The 27,750-nt window shown below is 34.8% G+C and overlaps 1 protein-coding gene across 2 annotated transcripts in view; it reads left to right on the forward strand.

The window, feature by feature from the left end:
* The first annotated feature begins 16,504 nt into the window (after positions 1 to 16,504).
* Msr-110 (DUF3736 domain-containing protein Msr-110) overlaps positions 16,505 to 27,750 on the forward strand; it is a 172,847-nt gene continuing 161,601 nt past the window's right edge. For both annotated transcript variants that reach the window (XM_081746698.1, XM_081746697.1), the window contains exon 1: positions 16,505 to 16,729. In XM_081746698.1, coding sequence (XP_081602824.1) covers positions 16,520 to 16,729 — 210 coding nt within the window. In that variant the 5' untranslated portion in view covers positions 16,505 to 16,519. The remainder of the gene's footprint in view (positions 16,730 to 27,750) is intronic.

Genomic DNA, 27,750 nt, shown 5'->3' on the forward strand with positions numbered 1-27,750 from the left:
TAATGCAACATATGCCTAATCTTTCTGTTGCGGCCAATAAAATTATTTATCTTGATGGTAATGGCGAAGAAATGTTACATACAGTTCTTCTGATTCTTTTCTCCATATCTAACAAATATTTAATAGTTCTTTTTCCGGCGAAGGGTACCAATACCCTGTCTCCAGTAGAGTATTTTCATCACTTCTTCACTGCGTTTATTCCCTTCACATGCGCCAGTGAACTGTTCTGGAATGAAATCAAACTTCCTTCGTGGTGAAGAAATATTTTAGATGAGAGAACATTCAATAGTATACGCTGAAACACAATGATAGTGGTGCTAGTTTCGTGTTTTTGGAATATTACATATTTCTTTCTTATGATGTTTCCATTGGCGCAACTCAAAAATTTTTGAAGTAATACTCTTTACTACAGTATATTACATTATGTTCGGACATAGCTTGCGTGCGCTCTCAATAAATTCTGAAGCAGATTGAGGATCAATTTATCTTTGATAGCCTTTGCCATAGTTCGTAGCCGAAAAATGCCAAGACATTTCAACTTTCTGCAATGTTATTGAACAAAGTGAATAATGTGCACCATCATCCGACTGATAATTCACATTGTTGATCGGAAAACCCGGATGACGCCCTTCAAACTCTTCCATAAGTGTAGAATAGAAACAAGCAACTGCAAACATATCTTGATGCATACAATCAGATATAATTACGCACGAATCATGTTCTGTGGTTTCCTTTTCTTCAGGAAAATATATTATGGCAGTTTCCGTAGTACAACTGTGTGATATCCAGTGAGCGGTTTGTATCTTTTCTTGGTACATAAAACAGTAATTTCCACTAAAATCCATTTGATGCGATATCATTCTTTTCAACTTCTCTATCTATTTCCGCTTTCATTTAGCTTCTGAACTAGGCATATCTGAAAATGCAACAGAAAAGACGAGTGTTACATATCTGACATGTCCTAATTTCATAATCTTAAAGTAAACGTTGTTGTGACTTACATAGTTCCGTTTGAATAAGCATGTTTTCTACCAAGAAAGCGTGATAGAGTAGTAGCGTGCTAGATTTGGCTCGACAGGTTGCGGGTTTAAAACATATAGCTGGCAATCCTGACTGAGGTGTTCCTCATTCACGCCAGGCAAATGCCGAGATGATACCCATTCAACGAATCCTTTCCCATATACCCACCTCCGTCCTATACCGGCCTGAGCTTTAGATGCCTAAATGCAATAAATACCAATTTACAAGCATATTTCCAAAACAACGAAAGAGTACGAGAAAAGCAATAAACGTATTAAAAGTAGCTGAAGCTAGAAACTTCGGAACCACATGTGCCAACATTGTTCCAAAGACAGTAGATACTTCCTGTCACGTTTTTTAAAAACTTCTTTCTAGATCACATCGATTTATATTGTTTAACTTCCATTCGTTACATTTATAGTTCAGTCAAGTACATTTTACATCCATACTTCATAATATTGCTTTTATCATCCTTATCTTTCCTTCTCTTACACTAAACATGGCACCCAATACATTAATTGAGTTATCTTTATACGTTTTATAAACTATTTATACGTTTTACTGCAGTTAGCAACTATTGGCAATGTAGTAACATTGCAACAAAATGTGACTTACACGACACGCATAATGTGACTTACACGACAGGGAAAGAAATGTGACTTACACGACATATTATATTTTGTGTTTAAAATAGTTACACGTATTATTTCGGGACTTTCTGCACGGCCTTTGATTACCGTCTGTCCAAATGAAGAAAATTTAGAATAACAGCTTTTTTGTTTAATTATGTATATAAATACATAAACTTATTTATGTTTTCTTGTGACTTACACGACAGTCTACTTGAATAAATCAATTATTGTAATTTTCTTGCTATTATTAAATTATATGCAAAACAATGTCACTAATGTAAACACAAACATTATCTTAATAAAAACCATACGCGATCTTCAATTACCTACAGAAATTAGCAGACAAAAACTTTGGTTAAAATCCAAATGTAAGTACGATATTCTGCGACATGAAAGTGGCCATATTTTACCTCCTGCAGAGCAATCTACAAATCATCGTTGAATCTCATCTTGTTCATGTATGAAAAATTCAGCATTCTTAAAAATGAATTTTAATACTTATCTAGGCCAAGGTGAAACTTCAAATTTTTCCTTCGTAGGGTCACTTACCGCGGAATTGACCAATTACAAGCATTACGTTGCCTTCCAAGGATATCATAAATATCTAGTAGTTGACGTTGGGAATTTGTAATGGTTTTTATTTTTTGCTATGAGCAAAGCTTTATACAGTACATTTGAGATTTGTACTGTACCAAGTAAATAAAAACGTACTACATATCTTGTAATATTTCATAAAGTAGCTTTGTGAGTGTATAAATGTTCCGACATTTACATGAGTAGAAGTGCAGCCATTTGTTGTTCCTATGTTCATTATATTCTCTATATTTCGTTCTTCGTAGCCACATATAAATATTTTTTTCACACTTTATTACATCTCATAAAAGTCACGTTCGTTTTGAGATTATGCATATTATTACATTTAAAACGTAATTCTTAGTTTTTGTATGATTTTTATCATCTCTCCTGAGCTTTAAACTACCCACAAATGCCAAAATAGGCTCTGAATCATTCTGCATAAATATGTTTTTAGAAACGTTTCTTATCACATTGGCGACAGGTATAGGTACATTAACCTCAACGGTAGAACTTGCAACACCAAACTCGCATTACATATAAGCTTTCAAACATACAATTTCTTGCACTAACTAGTATTCTTATCTACAATAGAGTAAGAGGTCATGTTTCTTAATGTATTTAAATGTAAAGAGAACATTTTTTTATTTTCTCAAATATACAAATACTTTTTTTTAAAGAAAGGAAACAATATTTGTTCATATTTTAAAAAATCTAGCAGTGTTCAACAACTATAAGATAATAGTGAAGCCAGGGGGCCGCGGTGGCTCAGTGTACAGCGTTCACCTCTGGTGTATGTTGTCACGGGTTCAAACCCTGCTCCTGTCAAGTGAACCTTGTGGTAGACAGACACCGTGTGCATGGGTTTCCTCGGGGTTCTCTAGCATCCTCCCACTTTCTTCATTCCACTGTTTCATTCATTTCTCGTCATCACCGTCTCCTTTAGCCTAGCCGGCATAACCACGGGACGTAAAACTCAAAAATTTCATTTCATTTCATTTTTAATCAAACATTTATTTATGACATAATTTTGCGTAAGTCGGAGCAAATCATCCTCAAAGAGTAAAATATCCATTTTGGGTTCCCCTCCCCCAAAAAGCACTTACAGAATATAATAGGATTATTATTGAAATATTAATTTACTTTTAAAAACAATTATTAGAGACGTTTTTGATAAAACCATATTTTTAAATTTTTCTGCCACTTTTTTTTTTTGTCGGAAGGAAAAAAATTCTAAACCCTCATTGGAGAATCTTATAAAAATCTTAAGTTTAAAATTTGACCGAGTAAGGTGAACTGTATTTATTTATTTATTTATTATATTTAGATGGACGAATACTGCAGGTAAATATACCCATTCACAGTATTCACAAAAACAGATAAACATATAACAGTAGAATAAACAAACAAAATTTTAATGGCTGGTTAATAATCAATTCTGTCACTTAAAGAATTTACTTCTTTTTAAAATTTAGTAAAGGACATTCTGAATAAAATCAATATTTGGATTAACTACACAAAGTTTGATGTCAAAATTTTCCAATTCCCAAAAACAAAAAGCACTTAAAGGCATTTTTAAGGCTTATTAAATAAAAAAACGTTTCGTCAATAATTTTTCTAAATTAACATCACCTTTATACAACCTATTAAAAAAATAAATAAATTTAAATAAACATCTAAAGCTTTAAAATCTTTCAACAAATTAAAAATCATATTAAGTTCACCTCCTACATTATCTCAGCCAAATTTTAATCTATATAACATTCCATGTCTATACTAATACAACTACCCAAAATCTCGCTAATTATATAGCACAACATCCTAAAAAACTAAAAAAAAATATAATTAAGTACGCTAACAAACGTATTAAAGCCCATAAAATATCATTATCAATATTTCAATTAAAACTACTAACAATATTATTTTTATACAAGCAATTTTCATATTATCTATTAAAAAAACTATCATACATTATAAAAATACCAAAATAAAACATGCATTAACTCTAAAAAAACTTAAATCTGCGCACAACCCGCATAATTCTAAAACTACAAAAGGTTAACTTAAAATTTATACATTTACCAAAAATAAAAAACAAATTTATAAACATTTTAAACAAATATCCACCTAATATAAAAAAACCTCAAATATACCAAATAAACTTCATATCTCAAAAAAATAATTCACTTCTAAATTTTAACAAAATAAAAAAAATCAAGCTTCAAATAATTATTATATAAAACTAAAATCTTTAGCAACAAAGTTACAGTTTCAAAATAAAGTTAAAATTTTAAATAACATAATTTATCAAAAAAATCCTAAAACTCAAAATTGGTTATTAATAATCCCCAATAAAATAATTTCCAATTTAGCACAAAAAATACATATTAACAAACATTTAAAATTAAAAAATGTTTAGTGTTCGCTAAATCAGTGTTTTATTGTAAAAGTATAAAATCTGCCTTCGCAAAATGCATAAAAAACTGCCTTAATTGTACTACATCTAAGTTCACTAATTAAAAAATAGCTAAAAAACACATTACTAGTAAAAAACCACACAAAAATTATATAATATTGTTAATAAACTTCCAAGCAATTCCAAATACTATTTTATACTTTCCGTTTTAAATATTTTTTCAAAGTTCATTTGTTTTTACCCACTAAAATTAGCAAAAACAAATAAAATATTACAATATTAAAAAAATATTTCCATCATTATCCTATTCCAACATATTATATTACTAATCAAAAAGCTCAGTTCAAAAGAATAAAATTTTTTTATACAAAATATAAAATGCAACATATCATAACATCCCCTTATAATCCAAAGTATAATAGTTTAATAAAAGAAACAAAAACTTAAATACTATCATCAAAGTGTATTGCCATAATAATCACACACACTAAAATAAAATATTAAAAAAACACAAAATCTAATAAATAACTTTATAACAACACAGGGTATACTCCATCTAAACTATTTCTTTCATATTCAACATCAAAACATTTTAAATCTAACTAAAAACAAAAACACAATAAAATCATCAAAAAAATAATAAAAAAAAAATTAATTTTAATAAAAACACATGCACTTTCCTCATCCTGTAAAAAAAATACACAAATACATAAATACTTACACAAAACCGTATATAATAACTAAACTTATAAAAAATAATGCTATATTACAAAATCTTAAAAAAATGCTAAAAATTAAAAACACAAACAAACATTACAAAGTGTCAATCCTCTAGTATAAAGCAAACAAAAAAGCTTTTGTTAAAAACGTTAATGTCGAAAAAATAAAAAACAAAAATTAATTCTTCAGTGCAAACAAAACAGTTTTTAAATAATAAAAACAATAAAACTTCTAATCATAAAGGTTATCAGTATCCTTACAAGCCCTACCGTTACCAACGAAATAATAAGTTTTAAAAAAATGGTCGTGATAAAAAATGTATAATAATAATAATAATAGGGATTATAATTCAAATTGGAAACGTAACAACCCCAAGTTTAATTCATTTCCTAATAAGTCGCCAAAAGTACAATATTCATCAAAAAATAACAAAAGCAAAAAAAATATAAATTATCATATAAAAACTAATTCCACTCAAAAAAATCCTAACAAAAATACCATAATAACAAATGCTGTTATTCATCACTCGCGCAAAAAAAACTTTCCATGTAATCAACATTAAAAAAAGGCAATTTCAACTGCAATTTAAGTCCCCTGCAGTACTCAAATTTCAAAAATACTTCTGTTAACAAATGTTTCAATTTAACAAACAATTTACATAATAATAAATCTATTTTTAGTGTTAACAATATCCAAAAAAGGATAAAAATTCAAGTTAATAAAATTTCAATAAATAGTGGTTATGCATCAAATAAAATCTCAAAATCATCCCCAAAAATAATTTTCAAACCTTGTCAAAATAATTATCCACTTATACCACAAAATCAAATCATGCCATTGCAAATACATTTTATTATCAATAAAAAAATAAATTAAGTAATTCTAAAATAAAAATTACAAAATATCATCCTCCTACTATAAATTACAAAATAACTAAACTTCCTGTAAAATACATAATTAATTATAGCTCAAAATTAAATTTACTCAATTTATCTATTTAAAATAAAATAAAAAATAAATATCCTTCCGCCAAATTACGCCCAAATCCTAATATTGTTCTATATGGTTTCGCTAAAAACAAAAAATACTTAATAAAAAGTTACCAACTTTTAAATCTAAATATCCAGGGTAAAATATTCAAAACACCAATGTATGTGGTAAAAAAGCTAAAAACTAATATTTTGATTTATTGGTTGAAAGTAGAAAGGATTGTTAACACTATTAGCATTAAAAGTATTTTTATTTGGTTGAAAAGAACTCAAACCAGACCATGCAACAGCAGTTGAACAACCTACCTGGCTTTTAGTAGTGTTAAAAGGATAAAAACTATTAGCATTACTATGAACGTTTGTTGCTTTAGTACCATATACTGTATTTGCCGTAAGTGGTTTAAGAGGCAAACTAAAAGGCGATGTAACATTAATTTGTTGATTGCACGGAGTAGTACTAGCTATTGTAGTACCAATACTTGTAGTAGTACAATTCCGGTAACTACTTGCGATTGGAATTTTTTGCACTTCAACTTCAGAATTTTTAGAACCTACAGTATATTGCAGTTGTTTTCGATTATCAATGCAATTACTTTTTGATGTAGCTTTATTTTCACCTGAACTAAAGATTTTTACCTTTGTTTTTAATTTTTTTAAACGTTGGTCTAGGTGTTGACTTTTTAGGCTACACAAATGGATATTTTTTTAATGCTTTGCTTTATTTTGTTATTGTTAACCATATTTTCTTTTTTTAATGAATTTATACGTGCATTTAACTGACAAATACTAGATTTATGTTTCTTGTTATTGTTTTTTAAAGTTACTAAACGGTCATTTAGGTTTTTTACTTGTGAATTTACTTTTTTACACTTGTTTTTTTAAAGTTTTAACATCGTCCTGTACAAGTTTTAAGTCCCTATGAATTTTAATGCAAGTTTCTAACTGAAAAGCCTTTAATTTACCCTGTAATTTTATTTACCCTGTATTAATTTACCCTGTTATTTTTTAATCAAAATTATTGCTTATTGCTTTAACCTCTTTTTTTTAACCTTTTACTATTTTTTTTTGCCTGATAGTTTAATTTTTCAGTTAACATTTTTGACTGATTATCCTGCTTTATCGATATTTCGTTTAATTTTTTTAACAGCATTACAAACTCGACGTTTGAACTGGTTTGATTACTAGCGTTAACAAGATTTTTCGTTTTATTTACTAAATTACTGCTTACTTTTTGTATGGTAACGTTTGAAGCACCATTTATTTTAATTTTCTTACCGGTAACTTGAATTTTTTGACACTGTTTTTTATAACGTTATCATTATTTGTGATTTTGACATTACGGCGATTTATATTTTTTTATTTGTACTGTTTTTTAACATACACTTTGAGCAGCTCCATTTTACACTTTTTATTTTTAGTATTTTATATTTTGTATTTGGTATCCCCTGACACCTTAAATGATACCAGCGTTTACAGGTACTGCAAGCTACACTGTACCTATATTTTTGATTACAACAACTATGTCCAAAACTTTCGTTGTAAGAATTTTCTCCACTATTGCTATCGCTCGATATTTTAATATTTACTATTAAATTTCCTTTAGAAGCTTACTTAAAAATTCAGTAAACACAAATTGTTTATAACCTTACTATTAAAAATATTTTATATCTTGGCTTGCTTGCAACAAAACCTAGCAATCAATGTCTAGAAATAAATATCCTGGCTGGATCGCCATTTATTATGTAATGCTACGGAAATTGTATTTTGACAACACTTGGCAATATTTTGTTTTTGTGTTGTTTTTTTATTATTTATGAACGTACTAGCCAAGATGTAAAACATAACATATTTTTAGTATGGGTCGCCACTTCTTATAAAAAGAAGAAAAACTTATTAAGGAACTAATTTTATGTATTTAGGTTTGTTGCTTTAAGACTTATGCTATAATTTTGTTGCCTTATGACACCTTATATTAAATTTGAACCATAGTTATTGAAAAAAGAAAAATACTATAGTGGTCATTTTTGAAGGACAATAAAATATCAATTTATTTAATACTTATTGTACAGGTAATACTGTACGCCGAAAATTTTACCGTAGTAATCAATACATATAATACTTTATAGCTGTGCTGTAATACTTAAAAAATGCAGATAAGTTTTTAGTATTTTTGATTTGTTTGAAACAATACTATTACTTATAAGTGCAAACACTACATTTTAGCACTATATTAATATCCGTTTACTTTCAAAGTAAAACTATGATGTTTATACTAATTTTTAACTTTGTATTTTCAGTTAGTTTTTGTTTATAACTTTGAAGATTAAAGTTTACAAAGGGATGTTGTATTTTAAATATTTTATTTTTTTAAAAGATATATTTATTTTGCTAATGCATTTATTAATTTTAAAACTAATTATTAGATAAGTAATATGCTCCAATCTCTTTGCTTTTTTTGCCGCACAATTCTGGACGGTGAACAGTTTAACTTACCCTTTTTTTACGGAAATTCTTTTTAAAAGCATAGTATACAAATTATAAAAACTAATTTTGACAATTGTAAAGACACTAGTTAAGCAATCTTAAAAACACACCAAACCACAAGAGTGAATTATAATCAGAATTACATAAACAAATGAAAACAAACAAAAACATTATAAACAGAATGTTTAAAATATTGTAGGGGAAAAACTGAACGCTACAAAGGTCACACATGCTCCAAATGGGTGAGCTTTTTATCGTATTTGTTTTTAGCGTTCTATACTGAAATAATCCAGCTTTTGGACGTCTTCTAACGTTGGGAACTTTAAATTTCAGAAGTTCAAGTAATTGCGACAGTTGGATTTTGTTGTTTAAAATTTTATATAGGACTTTCCTTCTGCTGTTGATGGATACAATGTTCAGTTGTTTAATTAAAGCGTGATATATTTCAAATTTAGGATATATGTTTGTTTCCTTGAAAGAAAAAAACTCTTTTCCAGATTTCAGGAGCGTATTCTAATTTCGATTTAACAATTGCGTTATATATCGTTTTTAATGTGTTTTCTTCCTTGAAATCCTTTTCAGTTGTTATCGTATACCCCAGGTTTCCATAAGCTTCGCGCACATTTTTCTAATGTGGTGGGAAACAGGGTCGGACCAAGGCAAAATTTTCACCTGGGCAAAGTGACTTTTTGGCGCTCTCCCTAGTCCTAGCCCTATAGTTTACATTTTATTACAGTGATTTTAATATTTTAAACCCATTTTTCAAAAAGAAGAATTAATACCCAAATGCATGATATAGGTCCACTCTTTCTTCTACATACCATGTCTCCATTTGTCGATACAGCCCCCTCTCTTCTTCCATGGTGGAATGGAAAAACATGATGTAATTGACGCTACTTTACAAGAATATAAACAACAACAAAAATAAAATCCAATACAAAACACGTTATAAGATTTAGTTTTTGAGGTTCGTTTTGGCGCCCTCAGACTGTGGTGTCCCGGGTAGTCGCCTGGGTTGCTTGGTTCTTGGTCTGCCCCTGGTGGGAAAATGTTAGTTTGGTGACAATAGTAACCCCGAGGTCGTTAAACTCTTCGAGCTTTTTAATAATGACATTTCAAATGCAATAGTTAAATTTTAGGGATGTGTTCTTCCGCGAGCATGACATTATAAAACATTTATTCACATTAAGGTTCAGATTATTAAATTAACACCATTTGGAAACAGCATTTGTATCATTTTGTAGGCATACCGAGTCATTGACATTACTGTTGCATATCCAAATAAGCTGGGTTATTTGGATACATTTGATTGCCAGAGAGAGAGGATCGATCTCAAGACCAGCTGCCTGGGACACCTACGGTTATTACCCTTACCGAGGACATCGTCTCCCCATAGGATATTGTGCAGAATCTCGTCATCATCAGAAAGACATTATTCTTCGAAAAAAATTGTAGTCTCAAGCATCAGTTGATGCATAATTGTAAAATTCTTTAGAAAACAATAAACTTAGAGCGTCAGCGACTTCTTCCTTTGCCTTTAGTTTCTTGTACTTTCTCATCACTTTTCTGTTTACCTTCCGTCTTGATTTCTTGCTATTTATTTCTGCTATGTTAGGTGGTCCTATATTTACTTCATGTCATCAGGTTCAATATTCTTGGTTTTCTGCGACATCGTCACAGCGTCGAGGACAGCGTCCTGCCAGTCGATGACCAACTTGGAAGAAACCGTCGTTAGTGCACTTGCACTAAGCCCACTTTGTGCCGTCATTGAGCTGAATTTGGATTTTCATTAGGAAAATACCACGGAGTGAGGGCAACAACCAGTTGCACTCAAAAACAATAAAAACTTGTCATTTTGAAAAATCTTGGTCAGATCCAGTCAGACAGAGGAGAAGAGAGCGTCGCAGCACACGTCGAACCTCATTCTGTCGTGTGGATAAGCCTTGACTTATCACTCACAAACAGGACAACTTAACGTTAATATCTTATATATCTTACAAGTAAACCTTACGTTTGGGTGAATCGAGTTGCTGACTGAGACACATATGAGAAAGTAGTACTAAATGTGGTCAGTATTTCAGTGAAGTTGTAGTTGCGAAGCTCCAGGGGTTTAGGAGATACAGCTACCAGAACATCACATGGAAGTACAAAATAGTCTTCATGCAGTTGGAGGTAAAAGCTCTGTAAGACCTCTTGTAACGACAAAAGGTTAATAACAAATATATGGGTACATATTAGAACTAGGGGGAAGTCATATAGTAAGGGTATACCTGACGGCGGCCATCTTGAAATACGCCATTTTGAATTAAGGTTAAGTTTTTAAAATAGGAATAGGGTCGTGTGATACATGATTTAAGGCGCAAATTTAATCAGAAGAATAAGGGTGACATTAATTTTAATTTACGCGCAATTGGTAAAAAGTTACAGGGAAGTTAAATATTGTTGCAGCATATGTATTAGTCCTCTACCCCAGCTTGTAAATTTTGTGTTAATGATAATAGTTAATTAAAAAGCAGGTGGATAAATATTAGGTCTATGGTAAGAGTTGCCTTGATGGCGGCCATGTTCAAATCCGCCATTTTGAATCAGACAAAAGTTTTAAACAAAACGCATAACATTGACACCTTATCAATAGCAAATTTTACCATAACTCCAACGGTATAACCATTTTTGCTTTATCATTAACCAGCACAAAATTAAATGGATCGCTCCTTACGACTACTGCTTTGACGGAATTGTTAACGACAAATGTGTCAAGTGTAACTCGATTGCCTTTGCCAGGTGTGATCACTGTGAGCAGAGCATTTGTGCAAGTCATGGGCTCTTTTCTGAACTACATATTGATTGTACTAATTGAGGACTTTTCTGGAAGAAAGGCCCAAGTTCAATTATGACTCAATTCCACTTTGGTCATTTTTCCTCAAATTAGCAACTTGTTTATACGATAACAAATGTTGGTTAATGATAAAGCAAAAATGGTTATACCGTTGGATTTATGGTAAAATTTGCTATTGATAAGGTGTCAATGTTATGCGTTTTGTTTAAAACTTTTGTCTGATTCAAAATGGCGGATTTGAACATGGCCGCCATCAAGACAACTCTTACCATAGACCTAATATTTATCCACGTGCTTTTTATTTAATTATTATCATTAACACAAAATTTACAAGGTGGGATAAAGGACTAATACATATGCTACAACAATATTAATTTCCCCGTAACTTTTTACCAATTGCGCGTAAATCAAAATTAATATCACCATTATTCTTCTGATTAAATTTGCGCCTTAAACCATGTATCACACGACCCTGTTCCTATTTTAAAAACTTAACCTTAATTCAAAATGACGTATTTCAAGATGGCCGCCGTCAGGTATACCCTTACTATATGACTTCCCCCTAGTTCTAATATGTACCCATATATTTGTTATTCACCTTTTGTCGTTACAAGAGGTCTTACAGAGCTTTTACCTCCAACTGCATGAAGCTATTCTGTGCTTCCATGTGATGTTCTGGTAGCTGTATCTCCTAAACCCCTGGAGCTTCGCACCTACAACTTCACTGAAATACTGACCACATTTAGTACTACTTTCTCATATGTGTCTCAGACAGCAACTCGATTCACCCAAACGTAAGGTTTACTTGTTAGACTCATAACTAGCTCTACTTTCATCCCCATGCTTTATTAGTCGCTCATGTCTCTTAAATTAAAATTGTGTTTGTTTTATTCCAGTTAACCTTATTGGTGGAGAACACATTGGTGTGTTAGATGCTCACAGTGAGCATGAGTAAGGTACAAATACGGCATTCATCCCGTACTTCAGTATAAAAAGCATTCATGCTATTTCGGACTAGAACCCAATGTTCTGTACTGTTACATTACTAATACATCTTCCGAATTTTAGATCATCTGCACATAATAGGCTGAATGACTTCTGCAGGAAATTGGGAATATCATTAATTAAAATTAAAAATAAAAGAGGACCAAGGTTTGTCTAAGGGAGTGCACGTACATAGGGACAAAATAATGAACAGGTGAACAGCCTTCAGAAAATCAATTTTTGATATATAGGGACTATCAAACGTGGAAATACATGAACATCTCAAAATCGATTTTCATTTTTATTACCATTACAGTTTCTTCTCTCCTACCATTACTTCCCCACAGAAAGTCCGCTAAAATAAAAAAATAAAAAAAATAGTCACGTGTTATACTTGTATATTTATTTACGTAAACTGACATTATTATTTTATATATAGTTTTAGAAAGCTTATTTCAAGGTATCCAAATAGTGTAGGTGCCTGCTACGGTCCCGTGTGCACCGACAGTTCCCCTCTATATGACTTCAGATTCATGTTTGGGGTGCTCCATTTCTTTAAAAAAAAATGGTCATCTGATTTGAGTGTGGTCGGTAAGAACGTCATCTTGGATTCCAATATGGCGGCGACGCGACTACATCTATTTATGCTTATATGGTACTATCTCATCACAAAATTGAGATACAAACATCCTTCTGGTGCCAAATTTAAGATAATGCATGTTTTCAAGTGATTTCAGTTAATGCCGTTTGTTTACGTTGCCAACATTTTAAAATATCGTGGCTGATATTTAAAAAACAAAATAAAACGTTTTCAGTTAACGGATTACTACGAAACTGCCAGGGATACGAAAAATACCTGTTTCGTGATGAGATATTACCATATAAGCTTAAATGGATGTAATCGTGTGGTCGTCATATTAGAATCTAAGATGGCGGCCTTACCGACCACATCCAAGTCATGTGACCATTCTTTTTAGAAGCGGACCACTCCAAACGTGAATTAGAAGTCAAACAGGAGGACTTTTCATTTCACACGGGACCGTAGCAGGCGCCATGACTAAAATGTTTATGTCATGCTACTTGTTCCTAGTTTCGTTGTTAGTTTTTGCAGTGCTGTATACTTCGATTCTGAAACAAGTATGCTAACTTTGGAAAAGGACATAAGAAAACGTAGTAGATTATTATTTAGCATTTAATGCGATGTCCCTGTCTTGGTTTGTTTATTGTGTTATTATGTTGTACTTTAATGTTCCTTTCCAACACAGATAACGTATGGCGTGTTAAACAACAGTTTAAACGCTCAATCATTTCCTGTCCTACCGGAGATCGAATCGGGACTTCTTCAACAAGTTTATATTTTGTAATACACTGCAAAACGATATTATTATTATTATTATTATTATTATTATTATTATTATTATTATTATTATTATTGGTAGTAGTAGTAGTAGTAGTAGTAGTAGTAGTATTATTATTAGTATTAGTATTAAATTACTTGTAAAACCAAAACTAGAACTTGGTTCGGTAATTTGGAACAGCGTTTCTAAAACTTTGATAAACAAGATAGAATCTGAGCAAGAATGTTTTATTCGATTGCTATGTTTTAAGATGAAAATGAGCTACTATTCATATAGCTATGAATATTGGGATGATTATTTGGGGTTTGAAGAGTCTTACGAATAGAGGAAATTTTTTTTGACAAACTATGCATGCATAAAAGTAAAATATAATGTTTATATTAGTGAATACTGTTTATGAAACATATGTTTTGAAGTATCCAATCATAGCATAAGAAATAGCATGATTTTAGTTCCTCTGAATTGGAAATGTGAAATTTTATTAAAGATTGCCGACGCCTTAAGCACATAAATTTACACTTACCGTATTAAGCAAGCGAAAAATTTTATGAGATCTGACTTATAGTTTTTAAGCAATGACGTTTAGGAACATTAAGCTAAAATGTAATTTTAAATGTATTTCTAAAATGTAACGTTCTTAGCTTATCGTTGTTTTAGATAGATGGAGAGCTTGACAATTTTTACAGCGTTGACAAGGAATTATTATTGCTTAACTGACTGTAATCTACATTGTGTTTTATATTAGTACTCCTCTTCTTATTGTTTTTATTTATTATTATTATTATTACCATTATTATCATTAGTATTATTATTCCATCGTATTGTGCTCTGATACCACACAATATGCTGAATTCTTACCAACAAGCTGTTCGCGGCATTGAAATGAAGATTATTATTATTATTATTATTATTATTATTATTATTATTATTATTAATAATAATAATAATAATAATAATAATAATAATAATAATAATAATAATAATAATAATAATAATAATAATAATAATAATAAATAGATGCAAGAAAATCATACAAGTTCATGAAGTGTACCCGATACAATGTTGAGTCAACGCACTTACAGGTCATGACATTATCATAAATATGATACTTTAAGGACACCCATTTCACTAGATATTCCAAATTTTGAGACATTCTGACTCTGTATGTCTGTGTACCTAACACACTGTGGCATGGCCGGCTCTATCATATGTGCAACACGTGCATTTGCAGGGAGGCTTCGAGGGAGGCAAAATCTGTCATAACTATGTTATTAAGTATTTACAATAAATACTGTATTTCTATTTGGAAACAGGCTTCATGATGATGGTAGTTAAATTTCTAAACTGACCTTTTACTTGAATACTGCATTTATAAATCACGTTTAGGTTGCATTAGTTTAAGGTCACATGGACAATGCCAAAATAAATGGTCAAACAAATTCCAGCATAAATTACTTGATTGTTTTCAAATACAAGAACTCAATTTTCGAATAGTAGCGAACACCTGTTCTGTTTAATTAACACAATTTTGATAGGAAAACTAGTTATGTCTTTGTTACAAAAATGTTCCTTATCACTGAAGGTGGAAACAAATTTTTTTAAAAAAAATATTTAACAGATGTAGAAGTAAAATCAAGAAATAAAGATAAAAGAGCTAGTTGCACTGGAATTGCAAACTGATATATTGAGAATGAAGCTCGATTTTGAATTTTGTGATATGGATTGCCATTTTTCCTCTGCAAGTGTGTTTTCTTTATTATTTAAAGAAAAAAGACATAACGAGATTGTATTTGTAATGTTTGAGCCTTTCTGAGTGTGAGTGCACTTTCTCCTCTTCGTTGTTCATGACGGGGCAGCATACTTAAAATCATGTCTTTTAAGATGTGTTCTTTCTGGAGAAAGAGAGGACGGCAAATAATTTCATTGCACTGGGCGGCAAAATGCCTAAGGTATTGCACTATAGTAGAATATTTACCTGATGGACAGCCAAGTTAGCCCAATTGATATATACTTAGCTTGCCTAACACTTAATAGTGCATATTTTTCAGGCTCTTGGTGTTCTTAGAGATGAATTTTCACTTATCCATTATAATATCATGTTTTGCATATAGAAATGGCACAATAGTCCATAAAAGGTGAAAAAGAACTGTTTATGGAAAGTAGACGTGTGAATCTACAACATGATTCACGATAAGCTTTTATGAGTAGATATCACTATCAGATTTACCCATCAGCCGTTCTTTGACTTGTATATTGGTCCATAAACAGGAAGTATGTACGGAAATAAATCTCTCCCTTCTCTTCCGATGGATGGAGAACATCCTCCGCTTGTGGAAGAGCTGGTAGAAAGATACCTTGTTGACAAGCGTTGAAATCTCTTGCAGCCGAGACAGCGTGATTGTATTCGTTTGCCGTTATAATGTTCTTTAAAGGGCTTACTTTCCTTTATTTCTTTGTGGGAGGAGAAGAGGTCTAGTGACCTCGATTCCCATCAGCTAACGGAGCCAATGACGACGGTACCTCTCACTTGGCAGAAGAGAAGAGAGGCCGTCGACTCCAACAGCAATCAGACCAGTGCACGCATTGCAAGCAGTGTACAACAAACCAGTGTGATGGAGAAGCAGCCCCAGCAACAGCCGGATTCTTTGGCCACGGTGGCCGTCAAGGAATACCCTCCATCGGAGTACGCTCCTTCAGAACTCAGGGAACCTCCACCGGTATGTACCAGTGAGACAGAATTGCATTAATGGAAATATGTGGGAAGTGTCGTTGATTCTTGAATAAATTTCCAAGTGCATCAACGGTGGAAGTGTGTGCTTATTAATTCAATTTATGCAAATGTGCAGCAAGTTTCTTTGGTGATTTGTTTTGATCACATTTCAGTGGCTATTTGTTCAGTTTAGGGTGCAATAATAATTTCAACCTATTATTATTGGGAATTTTGGCTGATTGTTCTTTACAGATAGAAATCTTTACAATAACTACATTATAATAAGAATTATGAGGTGAAATATCAATTTCAGTATTTAAAGCAGCAAAATAAAAAGCACAAATCGTGGACATATCTGGTACATTTTTAAAGATCGAGAAATACGTTTGATTGTAAATAAAACGATTGAAACAGATACACTAACCCTGAAATACTTAAGAAGTAATGCGAGAATTTCTGAGTTAAGTTCATTCTGAGTTTAACGTTCCTTTCAGCAGCGAAGCTATATGCGACATAGACCTACTGATTAACGTGGAATCCGAACCACATGAACTCTCACCGAGAATCGAATCAGGGTCTCCTACAACAAAAGTGCTTACGCTAACCGTTTAGCCACGAAGTAGCTCTGGTTTGAAATTGAGTTGGAAGATCGCTGTAGTTCTGAAACGCGAAAATCGAACAATTTCAGACTGGCTCAGTATTGCTCATATAAAATATGAGCTTTGAAACGTCAAACAAGGTATCCCCCGAAATAATAAGTTTTTCTATTCGAAAGAAAGACTAAACTTATTGAAAAAAAATTCTTTTTTGTCACAGACCCGTATCCACGGGGGTCTAGGGGCCGGCCCCCTTAAATATTTACTGCACCCTCCTAAAATTTTCATGGTAGGCTTGTGATGAACTATAAATGGTTGGATCGACCGCCCCCCCCCCCCTACATTTTTGGGCTGGCTACCGGCCGAGGACCCGAATTCCTTGTTTTCTCATAATTTGTCCTTTCTGAATTCCGAAATTTCACTGAAACATTCGTATAATATGATATGTGCATTTACGTTTCTTAAATTAGACTATACTCGCAAATTTGTCAATTATTAGATGACACTTCTGTTTAAATAAGCAAGTTACAGCTTCGTACGAAATCCTTCGAATCAACATAATAAAAAGTATTCGCGTTTACATTCTTAAATTTCAAATGTGGGTAGCAATATACAGGTACCATTTCCGACTTTCATATATGCTATCCTTGTATTTTGATGTCTTCCACAGGTTGTTTGTCCTAATTGTAGGAGCTTCTATGCGCTAACTGTTATGATCTGATAATCTCTTGCTTTTGGTAGAATAATTCTTTTGCTGTTATAAGGATCATTATTTGAAATCTAATCTCTATAATTTGTCTTCTATTACATCCCAAAACAAGTTAAATGCACACAATCGTAAAAAAAAAAAAAAAAAAAAATCATTCTATTATTCTTTTCTATCCAAGACAGTTCATTAATTAAAATGAAATGAAATCTTTGAGTTTTACGTCCCATGTTTATACCGTGTGGGCTAAAGAAAACGGTGATGATGAGAAATGAATGAAATGATAGAATGAAGAAAGTGGGAGGAAACGGGAAAACCCCGAGAAAACCCATCAAACAGTCCACTTGACGCGAGCTGGGATCGAACCAGAACGCTCTACCACCGAGGCAAAAACATTAATTACTACTTAAACAGTACCTGTTATGTTTTAATTATGTCCAATAAATTGATTTGGAATTTTGATTGCCCGTAACTTAGGAACCACAAGCTTGTATACCATAATATTTCTCTCGCTTATATAGTAGGTCAAGATCTTTCACCATGCCAAGTTCGAATTCGATGGGACGAGTTCGGTGATTTTTTTTATCGATGTTTTCGAAAATCTGACTGAAAACTTGACTGCCCATAACTCGAAAACCAAAAACTTACTCAACTGCTGGCGTTTATTTATTAATTCGTTTTTGAGATGTTTTATTAAGTGTTTATATGGGAGATGTGTTACTTTTCGTTGGGGCCCAAGGCATATATAACAGTTTTAAGAGTGGTACAATATTAATTCAACAGCCACAAGTTGATCAAGATCTTTCACCGTGCCAAGCTTGATCCCTATTGGAAGAGTCGGTGAATGTTTTCATCTTTGATTTCGAGAACCTAATTCAAAACTTGACCGCACAAAACTCAAGAACTGAAAGCTTACTCAGCATAATATTTCACACGCTTGTATAGTAGGTCAAGATCTTTCATTATGCTAAGTTTGATTCCAGTGGGATTGGATTGGTGTATGCGTTTTGTTCTCGACAATGTAACTGAAACCACTCATAACTCAGGAACAAAACCTGTGCAACATAATGTTTCACATACTTAGTATGATAGCATATGAAAGTTTGCCACCACGCCAAGCTTGATCCCGTTGGAATGAGTTCGGATGATGGAACGACGTAGAATGGCCTTAATTTTTCAGGGGAAAACCAAATGAGAAACGGCAAAACAGTTTCTTTGCAATGCTATTCTCATCAAATCCTTTCTCTTGTAATATTTCCAGTATTGTCTATTAAAGTAAAAAAAATGGTTCATTTTTCATTTTACTCAACGAATTTTCTCCATTCCTCTCCATACTCATATTTCAAAAGTCACATATCACTTCTTTTCCCTTTCTTCGAAGTTTACATATTTCTGCTTCGTCCAGAACAATATTATACACAAAAGTTGTTTGATGATCACATGTATTGCAATTATACTTATATTCTTTTCAATTGCATAATTTGTAATCTTGAGATTCATCTTATGCAATCATTACAAAACGCTTAATGGAATGAATACATTTGTTTGTACGACGGAAGGTATGAAATGACATACAAATACTTTCTTACTACATACAGGATATTCAGAAAATGAAGAGAGAAAGTTCAGGAGCTGATTTTTATACATCAAAGAGAAGAAATAAAAGATTATGATAAAAGAGAGAGATTATGAAAAGAGCTAGTTAGAAATCAGGGCCGGATTAAGGGAGAGGGCTTAGGGGACTCTAGTCCCGGGTCCCGGGTCTCCACGTGGACGGGGGTCTCCACTTTGTTGGCTGTGTAAAAAGAGTCATACAAGATAGAATCATCATCATAAGATAAAATATGTCCAAAAATATAAAACTTATTCCCTTAACTTTCCTACTGTACTTTTACAGAAATGTGTTAGACAAAGTAAGCAGGGTCCACATATTTTTTTTCTAGTCCAGGGCCTCCGGATGGGTTAATCCAACCTTGATAGAAAATACAAGAGGAATATTCTCATTGAGTTTAGGCGAGGAAAAAAGGAAAAAGTAATAACCGAGTTATTAGATTTTTAAAATTTTAGATGAACATATAAAGAAGATAACAGAAAGCAGTTAGGGAAAGTGAGTAATTCTGTCATACAGGCAAAGGAACTTAAAGTACAGACTTACGATAACTACAAAATCAAAGTTTAACGTCGCAAAAACGAACGTTCGTAACTTTCTCCATTTGCCTTTTTCTTTTCTTTACTTTTTTTTTTTTGGTAAGGAGTCACTTCTTTACGAGCATTACCTGTAGAATTCCTTATTTCTTTTACGGTAGAACGTTGTCGATTCTTTGGTTTAGTATCTGAAACTTTTTTTTATTATATTACGTTATGATAAAACACTTATCGGATAACAGTTTTGATTATTTTTTATTTTATAAATAAGCTATCTATTAGTACTCATCGTTGCTGGGTTTTAAGTCGAATCTAAACTTAAAAGGGTGGGACAAGAATATCCTTAAAGGGATGTATCCGCACAAAACAATTCCCTTGCCCAGGTGACCTACCGATAATGGCAGAATACTTATGATGGTAAGGGAACACCGTAGTATAGTGGTAGCCCGCTGGTCTAGTGGCTAGCATGTGAGCCTTTGGTGTGTGGGCTCCCGGGTTCGATTCCCGGTGGGAGAGCCTTTTGTGATTTTAATTGTCGTCGATGTTTCTGTGTTCGTGTCCCTGTCGTACTAGGTTATTGGAAAAAGGAAGTTAAACGAGTAAAGCAAGTAAAATTAGTAATAAGTAGTTCAAGTAAGTTTTAAAAAAAGTGATTAGAGCAGCGTTTCCCAACCGGTGTGCCGTGAATGAGCGCTGGTGTGCCGCGAGGAATCTAAACAAAATTATTAATTTTATAGCAATCCAATTACAAAACCTAGGGAAAAAATGTAGATTTGTATTTCACATTACTATGAACCTCTACTGTGAATCTACAATTTTAAGTTTCATACCGGGTTACTGTTCTGTACATTTCTAATGTTGAAAAAAATGGTTATCATTGTTATAACCATTATTGCTTCTTTATTGTTGCAGACTATTTCGTAACTTGAAAATTTAAAATATCATTCAATCCTTTCGACAAATTACCTACGTTTGTGTTTTAAAAGTAAGAGAGATTTGTTTGTTCGTTCGTTATTTAGTGATCTTCCTTCTTAGTAAAAGGTTGGACACAGTTTTTTTTTAAAGCGTATTTTTAAAAACCTGAGTCCTATATTTCATTGCAATTGTTTTCTATTTTTAAATTAGAATGAAAAATAAGCATAATGATTTACCACGGGGAAAAGCAGTGATAGAGATTTCTTCTCTGTGAGAGGATGATGAATAATCACAGAAAAAAATACCACTGTGTTTTATATTTATAAATAATAATATCTATAAGTGTGCCGCGAGAATCCAAGTAACACCCGTAGTGTGGGAAACGCTGGATTAGAGCGTTGGGCTCATGTCCGCCTGATTCCGGGTTCGATTCCCGACCGGTGCTTCCCAATTTTCGACGTCCACCCAGCGTCGTGAGGCAAACTGGGGAGTCACGTGAAGGCCACTAGATCTAGAAAGCTCCTGATGCTCCTGTTAGGGATGGAGCGTCGCAGCGCCCTAACCACGTGCTCACCGCTAGACTGGAACTAGTTCAGCCGGTCGCTAGCAGACCGATAAATAAACACATAAATGGATGGTACACCGGACACCGTAGTCTAAGTGGTTAGACTGTTGGATTCATGTCCACGTGGTCTCAGGTTCGATTTCCGGCCGGTGCTTCCCAATTTTCTACGTCCACTTAGCGTCGTGAGGCAAACTGAGGAGTCACGTGAAGGCCACTAGATCTAGAAAGCTCCTGATGCTCCTGTTAGGGACGGAGCGTCGCAGCGCCCTAACCACGTGCTCACCGCTAGGTTGGACGTAGTTCAGCCGGTCGCTAGCAGACCGATAAATGAACACGTAAATGGATGGTACACCGGACACCGTAGTCTAAGTGGTTAGACTGTTGGATTCATGTCCACGTGGTCTCAGGTTCGATTTCCGGCCGGTGCTTCCCAATTTTCTACGTCCACTTAGCGTCGTGAGGCAAACTGAGGAGTCACGTGAAGGCCACTAGATCTAGAAAGCTCCTGATGCTCCTGTTAGGGATAGAGCGTCGCAGAGCGCTAACCACGTGCTCACCGCTAGACTGGAACTAGTTCAGCCGGTCGCTAGCAGACCGATAAATAAACACATAAATGGATGGTACACCGGACACCGTAGTCTAAGTGGTTAGACTGTTGGATTCATGTCCGCGTGGTCTCAGGTTCGATTCCCGGCCGGTGCTTCCCAATTTTCTACGTCCACTTAGCGTCGTGAGGCAAACTGAGGAGTCACGTGAAGGCCACTAGATCTAGAAAGCTCCTGATGCTCCTGTTAGGGATGGAGCGTCGCAGAGCGCTAACCACGTGCTCACCGCTAGGTTGGACGTAGTTCAGCCGGTCGCTAGCAGACCGATAAATAAACACGTAAATGGATGGTACACCGGACACCGTAGTCTAAGTGGTTAGACTGTTGGATTCATGTCCACGTGGTCTCAGGTTCGATTTCCGGCCGGTGCTTCCCAATTTTCTACGTCCACTTAGCGTCGTGAGGCAAACTGAGGAGTCACGTGAAGGCCACTAGATCTAGAAAGCTCCTGATGCTCCTGTTAGGGACGGAGCGTCGCAGAGCGCTAACCACGTGCTCACCGCTAGGTTGGACGTAGTTCAGCCGGTCGCTAGCAGACCGATAAATGAACACGTAAATGGATGGTACACCGGACACCGTAGTCTAAGTGGTTAGACTGTTGGATTCATGTCCACGTGGTCTCAGGTTCGATTTCCGGCCGGTGCTTCCCAATTTTCTACGTCCACTTAGCGTCGTGAGGCAAACTGAGGAGTCACGTGAAGGCCACTAGATCTAGAAAGCTCCTGATGCTCCTGTTAGGGACGGAGCGTCGCAGAGCGCTAACCACGTGCTCACCGCTAGGTTGGACGTAGTTCAGCCGGTCGCTAGCAGACCGATAAATGAACACGTAAATGGATGGTACACCGGACACCGTAGTCTAAGTGGTTAGACTGTTGGATTCATGTCCACGTGGTCTCAGGTTCGATTTCCGGCCGGTGCTTCCCAATTTTCTACGTCCACTTAGCGTCGTGAGGCAAACTGAGGAGTCACGTGAAGGCCACTAGATCTAGAAAGCTCCTGATGCTCCTGTTAGGGATAGAGCGTCGCAGAGCGCTAACCACGTGCTCACCGCTAGACTGGAACTAGTTCAGCCGGTCGCTAGCAGACCGATAAATAAACACATAAATGGATGGTACACCGGACACCGTAGTCTAAGTGGTTAGACTGTTGGATTCATGTCCACGTGGTCTCAGGTTCGATTTCCGGCCGGTGCTTCCCAATTTTCTACGTCCACTTAGCGTCGTGAGGCAAACTGAGGAGTCACGTGAAGGCCACTAGATCTAGAAAGCTCCTGATGCTCCTGTTAGGGACGGAGCGTCGCAGAGCGCTAACCACGTGCTCACCGCTAGGTTGGACGTAGTTCAGCCGGTCGCTAGCAGACCGATAAATGAACACGTAAATGGATGGTACACCGGACACCGTAGTCTAAGTGGTTAGACTGTTGGATTCATGTCCACGTGGTCTCAGGTTCGATTTCCGGCCGGTGCTTCCCAATTTTCTACGTCCACTTAGCGTCGTGAGGCAAACTGAGGAGTCACGTGAAGGCCACTAGATCTAGAAAGCTCCTGATGCTCCTGTTAGGGATAGAGCGTCGCAGAGCGCTAACCACGTGCTCACCGCTAGACTGGAACTAGTTCAGCCGGTCGCTAGCAGACCGATAAATAAACACATAAATGGATGGTACACCGGACACCGTAGTCTAAGTGGTTAGACTGTTGGATTCATGTCCGCGTGGTCTCAGGTTCGATTCCCGGCCGGTGCTTCCCAATTTTCTACGTCCACTTAGCGTCGTGAGGCAAACTGAGGAGTCACGTGAAGGCCACTAGATCTAGAAAGCTCCTGATGCTCCTGTTAGGGATGGAGCGTCGCAACGCCCTAACCACGTGCTCACCGCTAGGTTGGACGTAGTTCAGCCGGTCGCTAGCAGACCGATAAATAAACACGTAAATGGATGGTGCACCGGACACCGTAGTCTAAGTGGTTAGACTGTTGGATTCATGTCCACGTGGTCTCAGGTTCGATTCCCGGCCGGTGCTTCCCAATTTTCTACGTCCACTTAGCGTCGTGAGGCAAACTGAGGAGTCACGTGAAGGCCACTAGATCTAGAAAGCTCCTGATGCTCCTGTTAGGGATGGAGCGTCGCAGCGCGCTAACCACGTGCTCACCGCTAGACTAGACGTAGTTCAGTTAGTCGCTAGTGGATGACGCTGGTGCTGGCTTAGCTTCACAAAATGGGCTGCTACGCCAAGTGGTTTGGTTTACTTATGCAGGGGTGCCCACAAGGGGGGGCTATGACGCAAACTGCGTCATTGAAATATTTTGGGGGGGGGTAAAATCTATATAAATATGTTTGATGAGGGGGGGTAAAATTAATCGAAAAGAAGATTTTTTTCATGGAAGAACACCTACGGATAGACAATTGGGGGGGATGCGTCATAGATATAAGGGGGGGTGGGCACCACTGACTTATGATAATGATGATTATGTATCTTTAGTCCTTTTCTAATTAAGAATGAATTCCGTATCTCTCAAATCTTCCATTATACTTTGATAAGAATAACGTTTTCTACATCCTTTTTTTTACGGATGTTGTATTTCACAACTCAATATGGAATCCTTAATGCAGCATAAAACCACCTGATGTATTCCCTTGTAATTTGTTTTCATTTCCTCACGGTTGTGTTGAAATAGACTTCTTAAAGAGAAAGTTGATGAAACTGTAGTAATCTTAATATATTTCTTCTTGAGGTGTTGATGAGTGGATTGCTCATCCAATTAACATGCACTTAATATAGTATGTTTATTACTCTAACTCAATGGTTAAGATGGCTCTCGCTGTTGAATTAATTTGTTATTGATGAAGACAAGCTAAATTACGTATTTTTACGGGAGCTCAAGTGTAAAGGAACACGAGAATAGAAAAGAAGATGAAACCAAACTTGTGGTAGATTTTATCAGTACTGTAAAAAGGAAAATAACACTGGAAAATACGACTCAAGGTAAGGTTCCGATTGACTACCCAAGTGACTTTATTTGTTCATAATTTCGAATTAATCGCAACTGAGGAAATATATAATTATGGTTTTAAGTTTTATGGTTAATTCATTTATTGGGGCACTCCGTTACTATTGGCGATGGATCAAAATGTACCTTCAAAAAAAAAAAAAAAAAAAAAAAAAAAACCGCTTCATTACGATTTAATGTTCGAAATATTGAGTTGATCTTTTATTGATTGAGAATGTATGAATCACTATACTGAATTATATCTTCTTTACATTGCTAAATGTTTTAATGAAGTCAAGGAAAATGAAAGAAGATTAACGTGGACATTCTTTGGTACTTCTATTGTGATTTTTTCTTGGTTTCTACAGCATTTTAAAGAAAACAATCTAAACTACGCAGTGATATTCAGTGACCAGTCTTAAACTTGAAATGAAAAGAGTATCAAAATTCCGTATTGCTTATAGAACATTTATATCAAAACTACAAGAATACTCTGCAGAGTTCTCGTGACTATTGGTTTGCGTACGCAATTCTGGCACGAAAGGCTGGGTTTGATTCCTAGCGGGATTTGATGTGATTCGAATATCACGTTAACCTGTAGATCCACGTCGTATATAGCCTCGATGCTGAAAGAGATAGCAACAAGAATACCTTGCATAAAGAAAATTTGAACAAAGCAGTTTTTCTAATATGTTTATTATTATTATTATTATTATTATTATTATTATTATTATTATTATTATTATTATTATTATTATTATTATTATTATTATTATTATATACATATACAGGGCCCAGCAAAAAGACCTTCCTTATTTGGAGAGGATGCTGTATGAGTTGTGGTGGGGATACGGCGGTGGAGGGGGTATCGAGTAATAACGGTATGCGTGCCATTTTCAGTAGTCGCCATGGTATGGCCGCGGTGAGCATCGTGCGTTTGTTGTGGAAGAGTATATTCATAATGGTGATTCTGTGATTACTACTCAGCGAGTACTTCGCATTCGGTTCTGACTTGGCCGACATGATTTTGTTCCGGATAGGAAAACTATTCAAGTTTGGGTATCAAACTATGGAGCAACAGGTTCTGTACTGCGAAGAAGTCGCCTTGCCGAGCTCGGATCGTAACAACGCTGGAAAATGTGACACTTGTGAGAGTGTTTATCCAGGAATCTCCAAAGCGTTCATCACTTAACAGGTTGAAAAGGATATATTTTTTCTCAGCGCAGAACCTGTTGCTCTAAAGTTTGATATCCGAACTTGAATAGTTTGTCCATGTGGAATAGAATCTTGTCGACCAAGCCTGAACCGAATGAAAAATGCTCGGTGAGTAGTAATCACAGAACCACCATTACGAATATAATCCTCCATAACAAGCACACGATGCTCACTCATCTTGACGGGGCAATTCTATACATTTGATTAAAAGTACTCCTCCAGTTTTGCATATCCACTAGCTTCAAGTATCAGGTGTGAAATGACGTTAAGCGCTACTCGCTGCGACTCAGATACCCGAAAATCTCGACACTAATGTTATCTGATGCGCAAAAAAGCTCAATACTTGTTAGACGGCGTGGCAGATGGAAACACTGTATAACTCAAGTCAATGTATATGCTTATGATATGATAATTGTGAATCGTAGAATGAGCGCATGCTGGCTCGCCGGTGGCAATAGCCAAGTAGTGTAGAGCGTTCAGCTTCAGATCACAACGTGCAATGAATTGTGGGTTCGAGTTCCACTGAAGGGGATGAGTAATTTAACTATCCTTCATTATTTTGTTGAGTCCGATAGAAATTCAATGTAAATAAAAAAAAATCAATAAGTTTCTAAAAAGTGGTAGAGCTTTCATCTTGGGAGCGAGCAGTTCCTGAGTTCGATATCAGCTCATGAGTTTGTTGTGGACAACACCGTCTTCATGGGTTTTCTCGAGGTTCTTCCGCTTTATCCCACGTCTTTATTCCGTCAATTCCTTTCAAAAGCATTCAACTTCCTTAAACATCCCTTTTCTTTAACCAACAGAACATAAGCGTGGGGCAAAAAAAAAAAAAAAAAAAAAAAAAAAAAAAAAAAAATCTAAATATTTCATTATTCATTTACAATTTCACAAACACTTTTTGTTTTGTTTTCGTAAACTTCTATATCCTTAAAAAGATTTGATGTATTACTGTAAAACCTGTCTTTAGTAGAATCGAACGGGACTTGCAAAAGTTTCCGTTAAAGATAGGTTTCCTCTTAACGAAGGTAGGCGTATGTTTAAAAAAAGAAGTGCATGCATATAGTGGACATATTGAGATAAAGTAAGATGTTGTACATATCTTAGTCAACTTACAGTATTTATTTCTACTACACATTGATACACGCAAAATTTACAATGAACATAAAAAGTATTGTACACAGGTTAATTTAATTTTTCCAGTAGTCAAGTAGAGTTTCTGTACACATCGTTGCTTGTCTGCTCAACTTTCCATAGAGACTTTAGCCTGAGAGGCCACACTAAGCATATCAGTGTCGTTTT

The sequence above is a fragment of the Thermobia domestica genome, chromosome 18 (genome assembly GCF_964235325.1).
Source record: "Thermobia domestica chromosome 18, izTheDome1.hap1.1, whole genome shotgun sequence".
In the NCBI taxonomy this organism is placed as follows: domain Eukaryota; kingdom Metazoa; phylum Arthropoda; class Insecta; order Zygentoma; family Lepismatidae; genus Thermobia; species Thermobia domestica.